The sequence below is a fragment of the Taudactylus pleione genome, unplaced genomic scaffold (genome assembly GCF_031769625.1).
Source record: "Taudactylus pleione unplaced genomic scaffold, aTauple2 ptg000454l, whole genome shotgun sequence".
Taxonomy (NCBI): Eukaryota; Metazoa; Chordata; class Amphibia; order Anura; family Myobatrachidae; genus Taudactylus; species Taudactylus pleione.
This window is the reverse complement of record NW_028284856.1, coordinates 8,546,146-8,566,909: the sequence shown is the minus strand read 5'-3', so window position 1 is coordinate 8,566,909 and position 20,764 is coordinate 8,546,146. Positions and strand designations below refer to the sequence as shown.

The 20,764-nt window shown below is 48.5% G+C and overlaps 1 protein-coding gene across 1 annotated transcript; it reads left to right on the top strand.

The window, feature by feature from the left end:
- Positions 1 to 9,193: 9,193 nt before the first annotated feature.
- On the top strand, positions 9,194 to 14,209 carry RPL36 (ribosomal protein L36). The gene is made up of 4 exons (XM_088448254.1): positions 9,194 to 9,292; positions 11,837 to 11,930; positions 12,589 to 12,723; positions 14,074 to 14,209. The coding sequence occupies exons 2-4, from the start codon at positions 11,838 to 11,840 to the stop codon at positions 14,161 to 14,163; spliced, it is 318 nt and encodes a 105-aa protein (XP_088304380.1). The 5' UTR covers positions 9,194 to 9,292; position 11,837; the 3' UTR covers positions 14,164 to 14,209.
- The last annotated feature ends 6,555 nt before the right edge of the window (positions 14,210 to 20,764 follow it).

Sequence of the window (20,764 nt, the reverse complement as noted above, 5' to 3'; positions counted from 1 at the left end):
CAGTGACCATCTGGATGATCCAGAGGAGGATTGGGAGAATGTCATGTGGTCAGATGAGGCCAAAACAGAACTTTTTGGTATAAACTCCACACGCCGTATTTGGAGGGAGAAGAATGGTGAGTGGCATCCCAAAAACACCATACCCACTGTGAAGCATGGGGGTGGAAACATCATGCTTTGGGGATGCTTTTCTGCAAAGGGGACAGGACGACTGAACGGTATTATGGAGAGGATGAATGGGGACATGTATCGTGGCATTTTGGGGAAAAAACTCCTTCCCTCAGTAAGAGCATTGAAGATGCAACGTGGCTGGGTCTTCCAGCATGACAATGACCCCAAACACACCGCTCGGGCAACTAAGGAGTGGCTCCGTAAGAAGCATTTCAAGGTCCTGGATTGGCCTAGCCATTCTCCAGACCTAAACCCAATACAAAATCTGTGGAGGGAGTTGAAGGTCCGTGTCGCCCGGCAACAGCCCCAAAACATGACACATCTAGAGAAGATCTGCATTGAAGAGTGGATCAAAATACCTGCTGCAGTGTGTGCAAACCTGGTCAAGAACTACAGGAAATGTTTGACCTCTGTAATTGCCAACCGAGGTTACTTTACAAAGTATTGAGTTAAACTTTTTGATTGTCCAAATCTTTATTTTCCCACAAGAATATACAAATAAATTGTTTAAAAATCATGCAAAGTGTGTATATATATATATATATATATATATATATATATATACATACACACACACACACACACACACAGCAGATTCTGTAAAATTGGTTATTTGCTATCTTCAGTATTTCATACACACTTGTGGACTATTATTTTTTTATTACTAAAAATATTTTCACTTAGGTCAAGCATTATTCAGATTACTAGTGTAAACCACACATTGAATGCCTGACACATATAGTTACTGTACAGTTAAGGCCTATGAAAGTGCATATACATTTGTTAGGAGGCATATCTTTTGCATATGCTCTAGGGAAAGTGCCAGACCACATTGATGATGACTTGTAGTAAACAAGCTGCATATGCTGTAGTAGCAGAGCCGTATTCATGTTGAGATACGTAGAACACTGTATATGTGAAGAATGCAGTAATTTTTCCATGCACTTTTCTTTTGAGTAATGCAGGTCAACTTTGCTACCAACTCTATGTCAAAAACTAGAGAAATACAGAAAGTAGCTTTCTCCTCATCCAAAGAAAGACAAGTGGACCCCTGATGTTCTGCCTACAAAAGCTGCCAAGCCACAGTACAGTTGATGTCTAGTGTACTGTGCGCGATGCAGCACTAATAGGAAGTAGCCCTTCAGATCTGCCACAGTGTATTATACGTCAGTCTATTCTCTTTATGTTTTGCATAACCTGGATGTTAAGCTGGGTACACACTTGTCAATATATTGTCCATTTGGCGATGAAGGATATATCGGCGGGTGTGTTCACCCAATATGTCTGTGAACGATGTAGACATATTAGATCAGCCCTGCGATATCGGTATGTCTGGCTGTGTGTACAGGCGACCCACTGACCGCCCAAACACTTGCCACAAAACTTGCTGTCACTGACATCACACCTGGGAAGGGAAATTTAGATGCCCGCCCAGTTGTGATGTCTTGTCAGACAAATAGGGGTCTATTTATCAAGCAGTGAAAAGTGTGGAGAAGTGAACCAGTGGAGAAGTTGCCCATAGCAACCAATCAGCTTTGAATTAGCATTTATCAAATAGTCTATAAAAACAGGATTTTGGTACTTACCGATAAATACTTTTCTTTGATTCCATAGGGGACACTGGAGTCTTCAAGACAGTGGGGTATAGATGGTGCTAAGTGAGAGCTGGCACTTATATTTTAGAAGTGTGACTAGCTCCTCAACCTCAATACCCTCCTGCAAGCCCAGTCTTAGGAAACTGTGCCCAAGGAGAGCTGGAAGAAACAAACGTAAGAGGAGGAGGTAAAGCAAGAACACATACAACCACAACACGGAACGTGTAGAAAGTTTGAAATAACAGTACAAATAAAACATCAGTCATAACAAATAATGACTATAACTATGGTAGGAAGGAACAGCGCAGGGAGGGTGTCCAGTGTCCCCTATGGAATCGGAGAAAGGGATTAATCAGTAAGTACCAAAATCCTGTTTTCTCCTTCATCCACTAGGGGACACTGGAGTCTTCATGACAATGGGGACATCCCAGAGCTCTCATTAAAGGCTGGAGAGCACTGAGAACCCTGCAAAACCGCACGGCCATACTGCGCTGCAGAGGCCGCAAATGTGTAAAATCTGTAAAAACAGAGAAAGATATGCCGGCCCGTCCAAGTGGCCGCTCGGCAAACCAACTCCATAGAAACCCCATGAGCAGCCACCAACGATGAACCCAATGAACGAGTGGAATGCGCAGTAATAGAAAGAGGAGGCTTCTTGGAGAAGGCCACATATGCCTGACTGATGGTCAGACGAATCCAACGGGCAAGCGTCTGTTTGGTGGCTGGCCAACCAGGACGAGCAGCATCATATAATACAAACAGAGTGTCTGTCTTACGAATCGCTGCAGTCCGTTTCACATAGATCTGAAGAGCTCTAACGACATCCAAGGATCTTGAAGTTGGTGAGTCCTGTGGAAGAACCAGTACCACAATAGGTTGGATTGATGTGGAAAGCTAAAACCACTTTGGGAAGGAATTCCATCTTCGTACAGAGGGCCTGATTCAGACCCGCTCGCGAGCACTATGCGCTCGCAAGCGGGTCGATGGTGGCCCAGTGCGCATGTGCGAGACCCGGATAGCGACGGGCAAACCGTCGCTCCGGGTCTCGTACCAAAGGGGGCGTACTGTCGATGTTGAGTGACAGCATGCCCCCGTTGGTGGGCGGGCCAGGGCGTGGCTGCCCAGACGGAGGCGTTCCCATGGGAACGCCTACCGTCTGGGGCCGGCCCCACTGACATCACAAGTGATGTCAGTGGGGCTGCTTTTGGCTCTGTTAGAGCCAAAAGCTCTCTGGGGCTTGCGGCAAGGGGACCCTACCAAAGGGTCTTGTTGCAAGCCCGATGGTCGCGATGGTCTTGACCATCGCGACCATCTTCCTGGCCGCTCGCTATAGCTCTGGGTGGTCACCCACAGCTGTGCGAGCGGCCAGGAGGCCGCTCTAAAAAAACAGAAGGCCGGCCCTGATTCAGAGCGAGCGCTCTGTCAGAGCATCCGGCTCTGAATCAGACCCAGAGTTCCACCCTATCTGAATGAAATACCAAGTATGGAGGACAACAGGATAGAGCCCCAAGCTCTGACACCCATCTGGCTGAGGCCAGCGCGAGCAATAGTACTACCTTCCATGAAAGGAATTTAAACTCCACACAGTCTCCAAAGGCTCAAACAGTGGAGATTGTAAGAAGGAAAGGACCAGATCCAGATCCCATGGAGCTGTAGGAGGAACAAAGGTTGGTTATAACCGTATAACCCCTTGCAGAATGGACTGAACATCCCAAATTAAGGCCAGCTTCTTCTGGAAAAATACAGACAGTGCCAAAATCGGAACCCAGGCGCAGGCCAGCCGAGAAGCCTGCTTGTAGAAAAAGCAGGAGTCTAGCTAGATTAAAAACAGTTGGAGGCGAGTCACGCCTTTCACACCATGAAATATAAGCCTTCCAAATACGGTGGTAACATTTTGAAGTAACTTCTTTCCGTGCTAGAAGCATAGTAGGGATTACCCTGGATGGGATTCCTCTTCATCGTAATAAGAGATCCTCTCTCAGAGGTAGGAGCCACGGATCGTCGATCAGCAGAAGGCATAAGTTGGAATACCAAGCTCTGCAAGGCCATTCCGGAGCCACTAATAGAACTTTGGACCTCTCTCTCTTGATGCACTGTAGAATCCGAGGGAGAAGAGGAAAAGGAGGGAACAGATAAAACGGAACCGCCATGGTGTTGAAAGTGCATCCGAGAGCATTACAGAGGAAGCTGATGATTTTGTTTGGACGCCATGAGGTTGACCTGTGGAAGACCCCACCATTGGACAAGCTGTTGAAACATCCTGAGGATGGAGCACCCATTCCCCTGGGTGCACGTCCTGCCGGCAGAGATAGTCTGCCTCCCAATTGTCGATGCCTGGAATGAAAATTGCTGAAATTGCCAGTGCAAACTTTTCTGCCCAGGATGCGGCTTACTTCCTTCATTGCCGCCCGCCTTGTCGGTTTATGTACGCCACTGCCGTGGCATTGTCCGACTGCACTGCCCCTCAACAGGTGATGTGCTGGTTGAAGAGTGTAGAACACTGCCTGTAATTTTACGATGTTTAATCGGCAGGTTTGCTTCCTGTGAGGTCTAGTGGCCTTGGAAGTGGTGTTTCTGAATCACTGCTCCCCACCCTCTGTGATGAGGAGAGTCCAATCCCACACTCTGAATCTATTGCCCCCAGGGTATTCACGAAGGTCATGGCGTTGATGATGGGTAATTATCCCTTACCTAGATAATCTCTTCCTGAAGGCTCATTCCAGAGAACTATTACTGCAGAACATTGCAGTGACTCACAAGCTCCTCATAGGTCGCGGGTGGTTCCTGAACTTTCCCAAGTCTCATCTGCAACCGACACAAAGGCTACAGCTTCTACGTATTATTCTGGACATGCTATGTCAGCGGGTTTTCCTTTCCCTGGAAAAGGCAGCCTCCATACAGCAAATGGTGAGGATGGTCCTTCGACATCGTCAGGTATCGGTGCATGTCTGCATTCGACTCCTGGGAAAGACGGTGGTGGCATTCGAGGCCATTCTTTACGGACGTTTCCACTCCAGACCGTTTCAACTCGACCTTCTCTCCCAATGGTCAGGATCTCATCCAACGGGTGAGGTTAAGTCCCAAAACTCGGATATCCCTTCTCTGGTGGCTGAACTCCTCGCACCTATTCGTGAGGCGGCCAGATAGGAATGTGAAGGTAGGCGTCCTTGATATCTAGGGATACTATGAATTCAGCTTCCTCCAGACCCGCAAAAACTGACTGAAGGGACTATGGCCCTCATTCAGAGGCACTCGCAAGAAGCGATCACTCGTTCTGAATGAGGGCGGCCGCTTGTATTTTTAAGTGCGGCCTGGTCGCTAGCTAAGCTGTGGGTTACCACCCACAGCTTTAGCGACCGACCAGGTTGATGGTCACGATGGTCTGGCTTGCGACGAGACCCTAAGGTTTGGTCTCGGCAACCGCAAGCCCCAGGGAGCTTCCTGCTCTGATCGAGCAGGAAGCTCCCCACTGACATCACTGCTAATGTCAGTGCGGCCGCCCACAAAACGGCAGGCGTTCCTTAAGGAACGTCTCCGTTTGTGAAACCACCCCCCGCCATGCCTACAAAACAGGCCGAGCTGTCGATCAACATCGACAGCCGTCCCTTTTGTTTTAAGCTCCAGAGCGAGAGAATTTCTCTCTCGCTCCGGGGCTTGCGCACATGCAGTGCGGCCGCTGCATGTGCGCAGGGCCTAAACATCGACCCGGTTGCGAGCGCTCAGCGCTTGCGACCAGGTCTGAATGGGGGCCTATATCTTGAACCTGAAAATCTTAAGGTAGGGATTGAGATCCTTCAAGTTCAGAATAGGAATGACCAAGCTGTCCGGCTTCGGAACTACGAACAAACTGGAGTAGAAACCTTGTCCGGTCTGATGCCTGGGAACCTGGACCAAAACCCTCGTGGATAGATGTTTGTCTACCGCCTGCTGTAATACGACATTCCTGTCGTTGGAAACTGGCAAGCCTGTTGTGAAAAACCGAGGGGGGGTGGGGGGGGATTGAAACTGAAAACTGAGCTTGTATCCCTGGGTGATGAGGTCCCGGACCCAAGTGTCTGCCGAAGAGGTGCTCCCACCCTGGGGTCCCCCAGGCGAGAGGGGAGCCCGTCATGCACTAGGTTTGGTGGCAGACTTACTCTCCTGTTGAGCAGCTGTCGCTGTGAATCTTCCACGACCTCTGGAACCACAGGAAGTAGTAGGTCCTCCTCTGGAGCGACCACAGAAACGACCTAGGGAAAGAAAGGACCGAAACAAGGGCCCCATGTAGGGCTGTCTAGGAGGTGAAGCAGCCAACGGAAGATAAGTGGATTTACAGCCAGTAGCCTGAGAAATCCACTTATAAAAGTTCTGCTCCAAATAAGACACTTCCCTTGAAGGGAAGAGCTTCCACAGCTTTTTCCGTTTCCGTGTCTGCCTGCCATTGATGAAGCCAAAGCGCCCTGCACGCTGAAACCGCCAGAGCTGAAGTTCTGGAAGCGAGATTACAAACATCCTTGGACTCCTCTCCAAGGTAGGCTGCAGCTTCCCCTATGTGTTCTGCTAGAGGAACAAGTTCCTCCACCGGGAGCTGGTCTCTCATACCTTCAGCTAACCATTTTGTGTTAGTCCAGCAGCTTACAATCGCAGGACGCAAAGTCACCCCCGCAGCTGTAAAAATGGACTTGAGAGTATTCTCCAGCCTCCTGTCCGATGTCTCTTTCAAAGACGTGGCACCAGGGACCGGTAGAATAGTCTTCTGTAGGAGGAGTCTCACAAGATTTTCTGCAATCTGCAGGAAAGGATAGGAAGATAACAATCATCGGGACATCTGAAATTTCTAATCCGGATGTTCCCAAGCTGAAAACAGAAGAGAATCTAGTTCTTATGAAATTGGAAAAGAAGTAACCTGCCTCTGTTTCGCTAAAAAGAAAGACTGCCGTGCAGGCACCTTTTCCTCATCTTTCTATCTGCAATACTTGTCGGATTGCAGAGATTAATCCTTCTATCCCTTGGAACACAGGCGCAGGCTCCTCTTGGAGCTCCTCAGGCAAATCCTGAGTATATTCGCCCTTCTCTAGAGCCAACATCTCCTCCTCCTCTGACTGGAGAACTGAGGGCAACAGTCTCTTCTTTGAGACCTGTGCTGAGGGTCCCGATGACGTGGCACGGGACGATGCCATAGCTTTTGTGATTCCCTCCATAGATGTAGCTAAAGATTGCGCCCATGTCGGTTCTTCTATAGTAGACCTAGAAATTTCTCTCTCTTTACGAGAAGCCTCCAGCTCAGCAGAGATGTGACATAACGGATGCAAACTGTTCCGCCCAAGACGGCAGTTCTGTTCACCGTGGAGACTCTTGCTGTGGATTACACTTTCACAGAATTTGGGGCTAGATGACTGCCCTTGTGTATACTTTTCTGCACACTTAGTGCAGGTAAATGCCTTCTAAGAAGCCTTAGAGCCCCTTCCAGCCATGGTACATACAAAACCCACACAAACAACAGTAAAATGTAGTGGAGAGGGTTAACAGGTAAAGACTAAGATATGCAGAGGTAGGAGAGAAGGGCAGAAAAGGAACATCACACTTGCCCCCAAAAAGATCTTCCAGCAGTGCTCAAAATGCTAGGCACTTTTAACAAGTAACTATACTGAGAATTATTAGCATCCTTTATTTATATGGCGCCACAAGTGTTCCGCAGCGCCTTACATAGTACCTAGAACTAATAAGTGAACAAGTAACTTCCAGTACATTACAGTGCATGACAAGGACATGATTTATATACATTGCTGCAATAGTGATTAAACACTCACAATAAGCAGCAGGGAGTTGGCAGTCACGTGTTAGGTGCCTTATGGGGAGTAAAGAGTAGAAGAAAATGTAAAGAGAAGCACATAAGGGAAGAGGTCCCTGCTCATGAGAGCTTACATTCTAAAGTGAATAAAGTAGTTACTGTCTTGCCTAAATGCTCTCCTAACCAGCCTAAATCCCACTGTGCACTTACAGGACAGGTCTGGCTCTCAGTCTCAGCGCAGCATCATACAGTGTCCTCCGTGTAATGGCCACCAGCACACTTCAGAGAAGCGCTGGGGCAGCTGGGAGGAAGGAGCAGGACTCCTAAGTTAGGCTCCGACCCCCCGCTATGGCGCTTACTTCAAAGCAAAAAGTGCGCTGTGTGAGGGAGACCCCACACAGCCGCTACTGTCTGCCGTCTGGCTCTGTTAATCGGAGCCACTGCTGCCTTTAATAGAAAAACGCCTGTTGTTTAACCTGGCTACCTCGCTAATTGAGGTAGCCAGGGCATACTTACAAACTGCCTGGCTGCCGACGGCGGTTTTGACTAGTGGGGGACCTCAGTGCTGCGCTGCATGTAGCGGCATGCAGTACCCCCAGACACAGTGGTCTCTTATGTAGTCAGGGACTCCAGGCGAACTGCAAGCAGTTGCGAGTGGGTCCCTCTCGGCAACCTCCAACAGAGCAGACAGGCAGGGGCAGATGCTGCCTGCCATTCCTCAGCTTCAGCACAGCAGCGCTATTATAAAAGTTTAAAAACCAATAGGAGAATGTGGTAACACTACCAGCTCCTCTCGGGTACAATCTAAGATTGGGCTTGTAGGGGGTTATAGAGGGGGAGGAGCTATTCACACTTCTAAAATGTAAAGTGCCAGCTTCGGCTTAGCACCATCTATAGCCCACTGTCATGAAGACTCCAGTGTCCCCTACTGGATGAAGGAGAAATAAAAGCTAGAGGCTGATTGGTTGCTATGGTCCTCTTCTCCACGCTTTTCACTGCTTGATAAATAGACTCCATAGAGTGGCCAATTGGTGTGTACAACTTACCAAATTGACTGCTGGGTCGGGTAATTGTGTACCCAGCTTTAGGTCGTTAGCAACTGCAGCTCTCCTGACCAACCCAAGGCATGGTCAGCATTATAAAGGATTCTGTTAAGATTAGCCATTGGTTCCACCACAGGTTATGTACCTTATAGAAGACAGCAGAGTGGATTACAGAACAGCACTGTCAGCCATAAAGCACCCATATTAAGTAGAATAGAATCCTTGTTACATAACAGTGAGAGCAAAACACTGAAACGCCCTAAAGTCTTTAGACATTCCTTAGTTCCTAAATATCACTATGCATGTAACATGACAATACATTAATCAGCCCTAAAGAAAGTAGATAAAATAAAAAATAAGTTAAAACTTCACCTGTTTTCAGCAATAATGTACAATGAAATATTAACAACAGTACAGAAGGCAGACATGTAATTACTGCACAGCGGGATGTAGTCAGCCTACACAGCACAGTACAGGGACATTAGAGGGAAAATCACATCCGTACTCATAACCAATTTTTTTTTTAATGCTGCTGCTGCTGCTGCTGCTGCTGCTGCTGCTGCTGTGATATCTATGGTAAAAGTCAGGCTAGATCGGCAGTTCTAGGCCCGCTCTAGACTATTTTAGGACCTGGAGGACTAAAGCGATGTATGAAATAGGGCACTTCCGGTCCCTCTCCTTCCTTCCGGTGTGTCCGCCATCAGACCGAGCAGGTACGTGCAGTAATAACGGCACCTGTAATCCGTGCTCCATCACCGCCATCCTCTGACTCGGTGCTCGGCTGTATGCAGGGGATGCGGGTGGGGTGTTGGACGGACCTGTCACGGGGTTATTGCCGGGGCTCTAGCAGCCGGGGGCAGTGTACATGTATGTGACCGCCGCTCTGTGCACTGAGGTGTCCGGTGCCAGGGCTCCAGTCACTTTGGTACCGCAAGTCCCAGCGTACTTCTCCGTACGTGTCTGCGCTGCTGTGCGCGCCGGGTGCTGCTTTATCATCCTCTATAACCTGACCTGTGGTACCCGGTGCTGTAACATCTATCACCACCGCCTAATGGGGTTTCTAACCGGAGACCCCTCCCCCCCCCATGTGTACCACTGGCATAGGGATCCAGTAGCCGTGTAATGGCACAAAGGATACAGCAGTAACTAGTAGTGTTGGTCAATGGGCTCGATCCACTTAGATGCAATGTGCTGTTGCAACGGCATTAAAACGCCGGCAACTGCCCGGCACATCGCACCCTTTGCAACCCAACTCACCACTGAAAATGCCTGAATTTTCTCGCTGCCCTATGGGCCAGCGAGCACTTACAGGCGAATCCGGGCAGCCGTCAAGCACGACCATTGTCATGATGACTCGCACACACGAGTACACCGCATCTAATTGGATCGAGTCCTAAGATGGTCTGACACACGGAGTCACTGATGTAACGTGTCTTATGACATTACTTTATTAACATTTACTTCTATAACACCATGTTCCTTTGCACTTCACTATTGGATAAAGGCTAGATAATTCCAGTTGTAAATAATACTCTGTTTATAATCTACGGTTTTATATACATTGGTTGCTTAGCAGTTATCTGCATAAATGTTATTCATCACTAATGTACCAGATAAATGAGCTATTGGGAGAAAAATATTTTACCTTACAAACCACCTATTGTGTAATTCTATTTTCTAGTCCTGTTTTGACTTTTAATTACTGGTGAAAGTTTCTATATGTTACACTACTAAAGCTAATATCACACGTGTCTGCAGAACTCTACGCCAGTGACTGCATAACAGGCAGCGTAAGGGTAGTGGATAGATCCTCTTCAGTATTTGTACCCTAATGTCATCAGTTACTGTCCAACATCATTCCCTGCTATCCACGTGGATATAGAGGGGGAATTTAAACCTGTGGCGAGTGAAGCGAGCCTCCGTGCCTGAAGAGTGGCGAGCAGAGAGCCCTCGAGGGGACACGTTTATTATTTCGGTGGCCTTTATGGCCATGGAACCGCACTTCCACCCTCACTCCACGTCACTTCCAGGTACATCTACGGAAAGGAAGCCATACACTACTGCAGTGTAAGAGTAGTGACTCTTTAAGCAAGCACTGACGCTACCTGCAGTGTTCATGTGACAGGACCTTGATGCTTACACTGCCTCTTATGTGTAGGCTCATAGGGGTCAATTCAATTGCAGGAAATGCCTGTGATTTTTGGTACACCACATTGCCCCCAATTCTCTCTGAAGTCGCATATATTTATCTGCCCCATAAGGGTGCACAATCTCTGAGCTAATGTAAAGGTCCCCCCACACAGTGCGATTTAAAAAAAAAACAAAAACGATTTGCCCGTTTTCGACTGATCAATTGAACCTGCAGAAAGAGGATTACCTATCTTTCACGATTTAGCACACGTCGTCTCGTGTGTGCACGATGAACACTGTGGAAGATATGTTGTCACTTTTCCTCCCATTAATTAAATTCCAGCATCGTGAGTTTGTTTGCTACAAGCGATAAATCGTTAATGATCTCCAGTCATATCTTTTGTACAATCGTTCCATGTGTAGGCACATTATCGATTGTCCGGGAGTGTTCAGGAGTTCACGGGAAATCGCAAACGTGATTGGATCGTTTGAAAATCATACCGTGTGTGAGGACCTTAAGTATGGCATATACAGGCACTAGATCGCAGGCATCAACTGCAATTGAATCAGCCATATAGTGTGTATAGGCTGCAGTTTTCTAAAGCTGGCCACACACTAGACCAACTTGCATCCAACCATCCAACTTGTTGATTGGTTGGAATGAAAATCTGGTAAGGGATGGGAGTAAATGATCAGCAATTTGCTCCTAAATGCCAGAAAACAGATGAAAATAGTCATTTAGACAAGTTTGTTAAATATTTGATCTAAACAATTTGTTTAAACAGTTTTTGTCCATTTCCGGCATTTGGGAGCAAATTGCTGATTGCCATTTGCTTTCATTCCTTACCAGATTTTCATTCCAACCAATCAACTAGTTGGATGAAAGTTGGTCTAGTGTGTGGCCAGCTTAAGGCTGAAATAAAGTGGAGCCCAAAGGGCCTATATAGCATTAACTTAAGACCCATAATAAAAAGCATATTGCGTAACTGTTTTACATTTTCAATATCTCAACTTTTGTGACTGAGACCTACACTTGATGAACAGTGCTAAAGTGAACGGGTGTCGTTAACAATGGAGAATTGTTATAATTCATTTACTTATCACATTTCTTGTTTTATGCTTTGCAGAATGGCTATCAGGTACCCTATGGCTGTGGGCCTCAATAAAGGCCATCGAGTGACAAAGAATGTTACAAAGCCCAGACACTCTCGCAGGAGAGGGGTGAGTATGCAAGAATATATAGTCAGAACACAAGTGAGACTTTCATATTTTAAGGTTGAGTTGCTTGTGGGATGTTTATTTTAGTCTTTCATGGGGGCTACACACTTGGCCGACGGATCACCGATCGAACCACCAAATTTGGTAAGAATACACATTTACCAGTCGGCCACACAATATGCCTGGCCACAGGGACCAGCTGTGATGTCATTATCACTGGCTCCTGTGGCGCATTAGGGTCGGTCGTGTGCGTATATTGCATCTGCCATGCAGCACGGCCAATATGATGCATCTGTGAAAGGCATCGTTCAGATATATATCGTTTCTACACTTGGTCAGATGCACTGAACGATTTATCGTTCGTCGGCAGTACGAACAATATATCATGCAATGTGTACCCAGAATTGCAGTGGCTTATTTGCATTCCTAGAAATGGGGTAAAATAACTAAAATATTTGGCTAGTCATCCAGGTTTATCTTTAACCTGTGGGCATGTATTAGTTGGATTTATGTACAGTGTAGCACTGTTTGAATAACCTTGAGCTCTGTACCCCATCCATGATAACACTGAGGGTTTTTAATAGCTCTCATTTGAGCTTAGCAAATACTTTCTTTGATGTGGTCTTGAAACATTATGTAATTTACGCTTATGTCCTTGCAGCGCTTGACCAAGCACACCAAGTTTGTCCGTGACATGATCCGTGAAGTTTGTGGTTTTGCTCCATATGAGAGACGTGCCATGGAGTTGCTGAAAGTGTCCAAGGACAAACGAGCTCTTAAATTTATCAAGAAAAGGGTAAGGAAGCAATTGGGACTACATTATGCCCCTTGCATTTCCACGTGATCTGTAGTTATGTCAGTGTTTCTTGTCCCTGATATCAGGCGGGAGTAACTGTTAAGCAATAATTAGTGGTGGTGCAAAATAGTTTTAAATGGGAAATTTATAGAAACTAGTTCAAAAGAAAAATGTTGCACATTTCAACCAATCCAGGATTGACTTGTTGTTTATTTTGTTAAATGCAGTGAAAAAATTAGCTATAATCTAGGTATGAACAATACAATATTTACCCTTTACATAAATACCCCTCCTGATTGTAAAAATGGTATAAAACCTCGCTGTACAACTGGTGTATATTGAAGAGTGCTAATGATACAAACCCATGAATAACATCCCCAGTTGTAGTAGTTTGGTTACCAGATAATAAGCAACATGATTCATGATTAGGAAGAAGCTAGATGGCAATAAGTGTGCTCCCTGTCCAAACACATTCCAGTCCATAGCATTTCTGAAGCTCCCCCCACTTATCCAACACTATAACTTATGTGGCTCACCATTAGCCCAGGCTATCACAGATTCTTAATCATGGGTGCTATAAGTGGATAGATGAGAAATATATAACATAGGAAACCTTAGAAACCTAAGAGGTGTATTAATGGGTATCAACTTTAATTCCTGAATTGCTTAGGGGTATATGTGATATCCTGTTTTGCAGACAGCCATGGGATGTCAACTATTTAGCTTCTAGTTTTAAGTGTCAATTCTTCAAGTCAAATTCAGTAGGCTATTACATATACATAATACCTCCTTCCTTGAATAGTGTCTGCACAATTGTACATTAACCACTTAACTGGTGTCAAGTGGGATACAACCATAGCAAGCTGAGCTTTCCCTTCCATCCTACTCTGTCCCCTGGCATTTAAAGATCAAATCCATTTTGCACATGTGCAAAACTTATTTCCTTCTTGTCGGCCCCTCCCCGGCAGTGATGTATAGATTGTGCACCTCAGAATGTGGTGAAAATGGAACCTCAGTTCTGAGCACTTACGCCACCCTGTGAGTGTTGATTTATTGCCACTGGAGTGTGGGAGGTAATGTTGCAATGGTGACTTGGACACAGCATTTTTGTTTGGCTAAAATTGTTACACATCTTAAAAAAAAAAAAAAAAAAAATCACTTCATAGTATACATCTAAACTGATTATTTTAGATCTTTTATGGAGTCTCTTTATAATGCCAACTTTGGCCTATAACAGGGCACCAAAAGTCTGTAGTCCGTATGGGTGTGTAAACTGATAAATGATCTATACACATTATGACCATATTTTAGAACAACAGTATTAGGTTAATTAGATTTTTTTCTTCTCAGATTGGTACTCACATTCGGGCCAAGAGAAAGAGAGAAGAACTCAGCAATGTGTTGGCTGCCCAGAGAAAGGCTGCAGCCAAGAAGGATTAATCCGTAAAGAAATTCTGCCACAAATAAATATTTCCACAAAAGCTCATGATGCAGTATATGTTGATTTGCTTTATTGTTGGGCAGAAGCTGTTCACAAGCTGCAGATTAATCCCAGAGGGTTAATTAAGCACAAGGCTTTTTGAAAGTCATGAATGGATTTGCAGGGTGGTGTTGGTGATTAAGAGTTATTGTTTAAATTTCCAGATTACTTGTCCGCCGACCCATGGATCTGCTGACCGATCGGCTGAGAAGTGTGTATTGGCTTACCAATCAACCTGCTGCTGCTTGATATGTCTGGGCTTACATCACAACTGGGCAGGCATTTAAACTTTCCTGCCCAGTTGAGATGTACGTGTTGGCAGTCCCTGCAGCAATTGTACGAGCGGTCGGCAGGTCGTCCATACACACAGCCAGATGCACTGATACATCTGCAAGCTATATCGACATCGGCAGGGCTGACATGTGTCTGAAAGGACGCCATTCAGGCATCTCGTCTGTACTATGCAATATGATGTTTGTCAGCTTAACGAGAGACATCGCATAGTGTGTACCCAGCATTCTCCTAAAATGTTCCAGCAAAATCATGGGTGTATGTGAGGTATGTTCTCTATATGTATGTGTGTATATTTTAGGTCCTAAAGTTACAAATACAATATTAATTCCATCTGGAAACACTGCTCTTTAAATAATCTGAAAATGGGAAAATAGTTGCTGTGGTCCTGATGATTAGAGAGCACCCGGACCCTTTATGTAAAACTAATATTGTATAGAAGTGCTATCAAAGTCTCTGCAATTTTAAACTAGCTTTTGGACCAGGCTTTGCTTATTTTTTTGGTATTCTCCTTCCTCCCAAAGTCTTTCTCCTCACTATGTATTAATGTCTTTCCTTTCCCCTGGTGTTCTTTCCCTTCCCAATGTGTCTGCAGTTATATTAGCTGGAGGTCCCGTACAGTGCATGATGAGCACACCATGTTATTCCTCTTGGCCAGTGCTTAAAGTGGTCCTAGAGAAGTGGACCACTTTAAGACCCCCCACCCTCTTTTTCAAAAAGGACTGCGTGTGTCGAAAAAGGAGTGTGGTCTCAAAAGGGATGTGATCACAAAATAGTATTCCCAATTCAAATTACGCCACACAGTAGCACAATCTTATTCACATTACACCACTTAGTAGTGTCCCTTATTCATGTTATGACACAGCAGTGCCCCTTTTATACAATGCCCACAGTAGTAGTGCCCCTAATATACGTAGTGCCCCAGTGGTAATGCCTCTGTAGTAATGCTCCCTGTGGTAATTCCCCCAATGGTAATGCCCCCTGTAATAGTGCCCTGCCCACACATACAAAAAAAACCCAATACCTTAAGCCCTGCTCCTATGTCCACTGTCTTCCGGTCCGCAGGGCTGCTCTTCAGAACTATGTGAGAGACATCATGACGTCTCTCCCATAGTGGCCGTGGGGGAAGCCGGAGCTCAGGAGGGAGCTCCAGCCACTGGCTGGTGCTGCGGGGAAGGAGCCAGATGCCCACTGGTAACAATCTCAGCAGGCATCCAGCAAATGGAGCCTCCCTGTGGTGGTGGGCTGGAAGAGGCGGAACTCCAAATAGAAAAGATGGAACGCAGTTCCGTCCCACTTTAACCCCTGCTCTTTGCAATCTATTTTTATAGATTGTTCTATTTATAATGCATAAAATCTAAATGGTTACCTTAGTGCTGCCCAAATACTATAAGAACCTAGTACAACCCAATATTTACCACTTGAAAAAAAAATAGGTAAGTGTTTTTTTTGTTTTTCTACTTCAGGGTCCATAGGGTATCCACAGGATACCTTGGGGTATAGGTGTGACGTCAGTCGCTGGGCACCATAGAGTTAAGCTTTTCAGCCTCCCAGGATGCACTAGGGTCCCCCTCCTATACCCCGCCCCCGAGCCAAGGCACCTCAGTTTAGTTTGGTGCCCGGCTGGCGTCGGGTGCACCTGTCGGAGTGGGGGCTAGAAGAGCCCCTGAAGCTTTCTTTAGTGCAGCTGTGGCTGCACATCTGGATGTACAGCATGGACAGTCAGTCCTGACGTCCATGCTGTCTTCCCTACACCCCCGCCGGTACCGATCCGGGGATGCTGGTGAGCATCTGGGGTCACAGCTAGCGGTGACCCCAGATGTTCCGGACCATGGCCGGATCCAAGAGGGACAAAGGTAAGCAGCGGGGTCCCGCGGTGGGTCCCCGCTGGTCACATGGTCCTAGGTCCCCAGGCAGGGGGCTCCCTGGGGACTGGCTGCAGCGTGGAGCCAGGTACTGAACCTGCGCTTTCCACTACCCCCTGGGACAGCGGACCGCAGCAGAACGGTAGCGCTGCGGCGTCCCAGGGGTTAAATGCATGCCAGGGGAGCGCGCCTTCCCTGTCTCACAGCCGGCGCCTCCCCCGCTGCACACAGCCCTCTCTGCACTGTGCTGACTGGCCCTGTGTCAGCGCTCCTCCCCCAGGCCAGCTTCTCTCTGCTCCTCGGCGGCCATCTTCTCTGCAACGCATGGTGAACGCTGCTGGAAGTCTGGAAAGAAGCATCGTGGTCTGGGTCCCCCCGCATACCTCTCCTCCGCTGTGGCTCAGGTCTGTGTATGCAGCACTATGTCCTACCAGGCCCTGTGTCTGTGTAGTTGAGTGATCAGCGCTGTTAGTGCAGGAATTGTCATTTCTCTGCATTGTATGTGACTGTGCTAGCGCTGCCTGTAACTTTTCTTCTCTAAACTGTCAGCTTTATTACTGTCCCTGTTCTTTCTGCTAAAGCCCTTGCGGTGCGGTGCTGCAGGGTGGTCTCTCGCCTATTTAATACTTAATTGGTGAGAGAGGTCACATACGTGGTGCCATCATGTCTGAAAGTGATTTTCCCCTCAGGCTACAGGGTACCACGTGCAAAGTACCGTTAGCGGAGGGGGAGGGTAGCGCGGAGGGCCTTTGCCGGCAGTGTTTGTCCATGGCGCGGCCTATTACGGTTACAGCACCGGTACAGGAGCCGCCCTGGGCTTGTTTCGCTCTGGCGTTAACAGCTTTAGTGGGCCAGTTAGCTCCGCAGCCCGCGTTTACTCCGATGGGTTTGTCCCAGCAGTCTGTGTTGTCGTCACCCATGCAGGGTTCCCACGACAATTGGTGGTACCCCACAGTCTCCCTATTTCCCCGCTCCCGGGTTCTCAGGAGCCAGCGTGGGTTAACTCCCTGACGAGTTCTGTACAGCACTTATCGGATGTGTTGCAAGGGGAGTCTGTGATGCGGCCTCATAAAAGGCCGGTGGCGTCTCTGTCCGCTCCTTATGAGGATGACGAAGGGACGTCTGATGATGGGGAGATTCTGGATCCTTACGATCAGGAACCTCTCCATACTAAGGACGCTGATGCTAAGTCCAAAGTATATATTCCTGGACTTATTCGGGCGGTCCGCACAGCCTTGGTGATTGAGGACGAAGTTCCCCCAGCGGCTAAATCAAAGTATGCCTTTTTCAAAGATGTGAAGGGCGATGCCACAGTCTTTCCTCTTTCGGGTCAGTTGGTGGACCATTTAGAGGAGGTGTGGAAACAACCTTGCAAAAGATACCAGCCGCAGAGACGCCTGGCGGTGGCTTATCCGTTCGCGGATAATTATTTTGCTAAGTGGGAATCCCCTCCACAGGTGGATTCTCACGTGACCCGTCTTGTCCGTAGTGCCACATTGCCGATGCCATCCATGTCCTCCCTTAAGGATGCTACGGACCGCAAGGTAGAAATCTGCCTGAAGTCCGCTTATTCCCTTGCAGGGGGGGCAGCACGGCCGGCTATGGCCATTTGCTGGGTTGCCAGAGCGATGGAGCGCTGGGCGGATTCATTAGAGGCTTCTTTTGAATCCGACTGTCCGGCCGAACAGGCGGAGTTGATTGGCAATCTCCGTGATTCGGCCACCTACATCAACGAGGCGGCTCTAGACATTAGTACTCTGGTGTCTAGAATTTCTTCAGCAGCGGTAGCTGCTCGTCGCACCGTGTGGCTGCGATCCTGGAAGGCGGACGCAGATTCCAAGAAAGGTCTGGAAGCGTTGCCGTTTACCGGAGAAGTTCTCTTCGGTCCGGATCTGGATAAGATTGTGGCCACGCTGGCGGCAGCCAAATCTGCTTGTCTTCCGTCGGCCGCTGCTCCTTCTGGTTCTGGACCATCGTCCTTTCGGTCATCTAGGGCCCAGGGCAGGCCCAAACCACAGTCGTTTCCTCGACAGGCTGGCCCTAAGAAATCGGTCAAGCCCCGGAAACAGGCATGGAGTACCAGACGTCCGGCCCCCAAGCCAGATGACAAGCCTGCGGCCTGACGGTCCGGGCCTCCCTTTGGGGGATCCCAGGGTGGGAGGCCGCCTGCTACAGTTTGCCCAGTGTTGGTCGACCACTACGACAGACACTTGGGTTCTGGAGGTGGTTTCCCACGGATACGCCCTCTCCTTCCGGCACAGACCCCCGGCTCGATTCTTCACCACGGGTCTACCATCAGACCGGAACAAGGCTACGGAGCTGCGGAAGGTATTGCACACTATGCTCCAGGCTGGAGTTATAGTGCCTGTTCCATTCTCCCAGAGGGGCCAGGGTTTCTATTCAAATCTATTTTTGGTACAGAAACCCAATGGGTCATATCGTCCGATTCTCAACCTCAAAGCACTCAACAAGTCTTCGCGGGTCCCGAAGTTTCGGATGGAGACCCTACGGTCCATCATTCTGGCGCTGGAACCTGGGGACTACATGGTGTCATTGGACATACAGGACGCTTACCTGTATGTCCCTATTCTTTTGCGCCATCAACAGTTCCTCAGGTTTGCAATCCACAGCGACCAGTTTCGGGCGTTACCTTTTGGCCTGGCAACAGCACCACGTGTTTTCACCAAGGTGATGGCGGTCATGGCGGCTTCTCTGCGGCTGCAGGGAGTCCGCATGTTGCCGTATTTGGACGACCTGTTATTGGTGGCAGGATCTCCAGAGCTCCTGTTACACCACTTGGACCTGACCATTGCACTGCTGCAACGGCACGGCTGGCTAATCAACTGGCAGAAGTCCACTCTAATCCCGTCTCGGAGGATTCTGCATCTTGGAGCCTTATTGGACTCGGGACAGCAAAGGATCTTTGTGACGGAGGACAAGATCTCTGCTTTACAGTCAAGGGTGCGCAGTTGTCTGCACAGCCGCCGTGTGTCCTTACACTCGGCGATGAGGTTACTGGGCTCCATGGTGTCGGTGTTCGACATGGTGGAATACGCCCAGTTTCACTCCAGACCTCGGCAGCACCTGATCCTGTCCAAGTGGAACGGGCTGCCTCAGTCTCTGAAGTTCCAGACGATTGTGCTCACCCCGGAGGTTCGCCTGTCCCTTGCGTGGTGGTTAAAGACGACCCACCTCAACAAGGGACGTCCGTTATGGGTTCCAAATTGGGTCCTATTGACAACGGACGCCAGTCTTCGGGGCTGGGGAGCAGTTTCGGGTCCACACTTGTTCCAGGGCAGGTGGACGCCGACAGAAGCGGAGCTTCCAATAAATATCTTTGAACTCCGTGCGGTCTTCAATGCTCTCCTGCAGGCACAGCGGTTTCTCCAGAGTCACCCGGTGCAGGTCCAGTCGGACAACGCTACCACCGTGGCCTACATAAACAGGCAAGGAGGAACTCGCAGTCGGGTGGCTCTCGTAGAGGTCTCTCGGATCCTGGTTTGGGCGGAGCGCAATCTTCCGGCCATATCAGCGGTCTTCATCCCGGGAGTGCTAAATTGGGAGGCGGACTTTCTAAGTCGCCAGGACGTTCATCCGGGGGAATGGTCCCTGCACCCGGACGTTTTTCAACTGCTGGTGGACAGATGGGGTCTTCCAGAGATCGACCTCATGGCGTCCCAGCACAACAACAAGTTGCCGGTGTACGGGTCTCGCACAAGAGACGAAGGGGCGTCTCTGGTGGATGCTCTGTCCGTCCGGTGGACGTTCCGGTTCGCATACCTGTTCCCACCGGTCTCCCTTCTTCCACAGGTAATCCGGAAATTCAAACAGGAAGGAGGGACGCTCCTGTTGATAGCTCCCGCGTGGCCCAGACGGCACTGGTTCTCAGACCTTCAGGGTCTGTCCGTGGACAGTCCTCTGCGGTTCCCGCTACGACCGGACCTTCTGTCTCAGGGTCCTTGCCTTCACCCGGACCTGACTTGGCTGTCTTTGACGGCGTGGCTGTTGAGACGGCCATGCTGAGGTCCCGGGGGTTTTCCAGCTCTGTGGTGCGTACCATGTTACGAGCTCGGAAACCGTCTTCCGCGAGGATATACCATCGCGTGTGGCATACGTTCTTCCAGTGGTGTCGACCGAGAGGTTATGCACCGCGGGAGTTTCGTCTGTCTCGGATTCTCGCCTTCCTGCAAGCGGGACTAGATCATGGGCTTCGCCTTGCTTCTTTGAAGGTACAGGTTTCGGTCCTGTCTGTCTGGTTTCACCGTAGGATTGCTACAATCCCGGATGTGCGCACCTTTATGCAAGGTGTTCTCCGCATTCAGCCGCCCTTTGTTCCACCTGTGGCGCCTTGGGATTTGGCTGTGGTCCTGAGGGCTCTCCAAGGACCGCCGTTTGAACCACTGGG

What these genes read in the sequence shown, in the direction of transcription:
- RPL36 (XM_088448254.1), top strand. Translation starts at nt 11,838, where the DNA reads ATGGCTATCAGGTACCCTATGGCTGTGGGCCTCAATAAAGGCCATCGA. An exon ending in GACACTCTCGCAGGAGAGGG is followed by an intron (nt 11,931 to 12,588) that starts GTGAGTATGCAA and finishes ATGTCCTTGCAG; the next exon opens with CGCTTGACCAAGCACACCAA. An exon ending in TTAAATTTATCAAGAAAAGG is followed by an intron (nt 12,724 to 14,073) that starts GTAAGGAAGCAA and finishes TTTTCTTCTCAG; the next exon opens with ATTGGTACTCACATTCGGGC.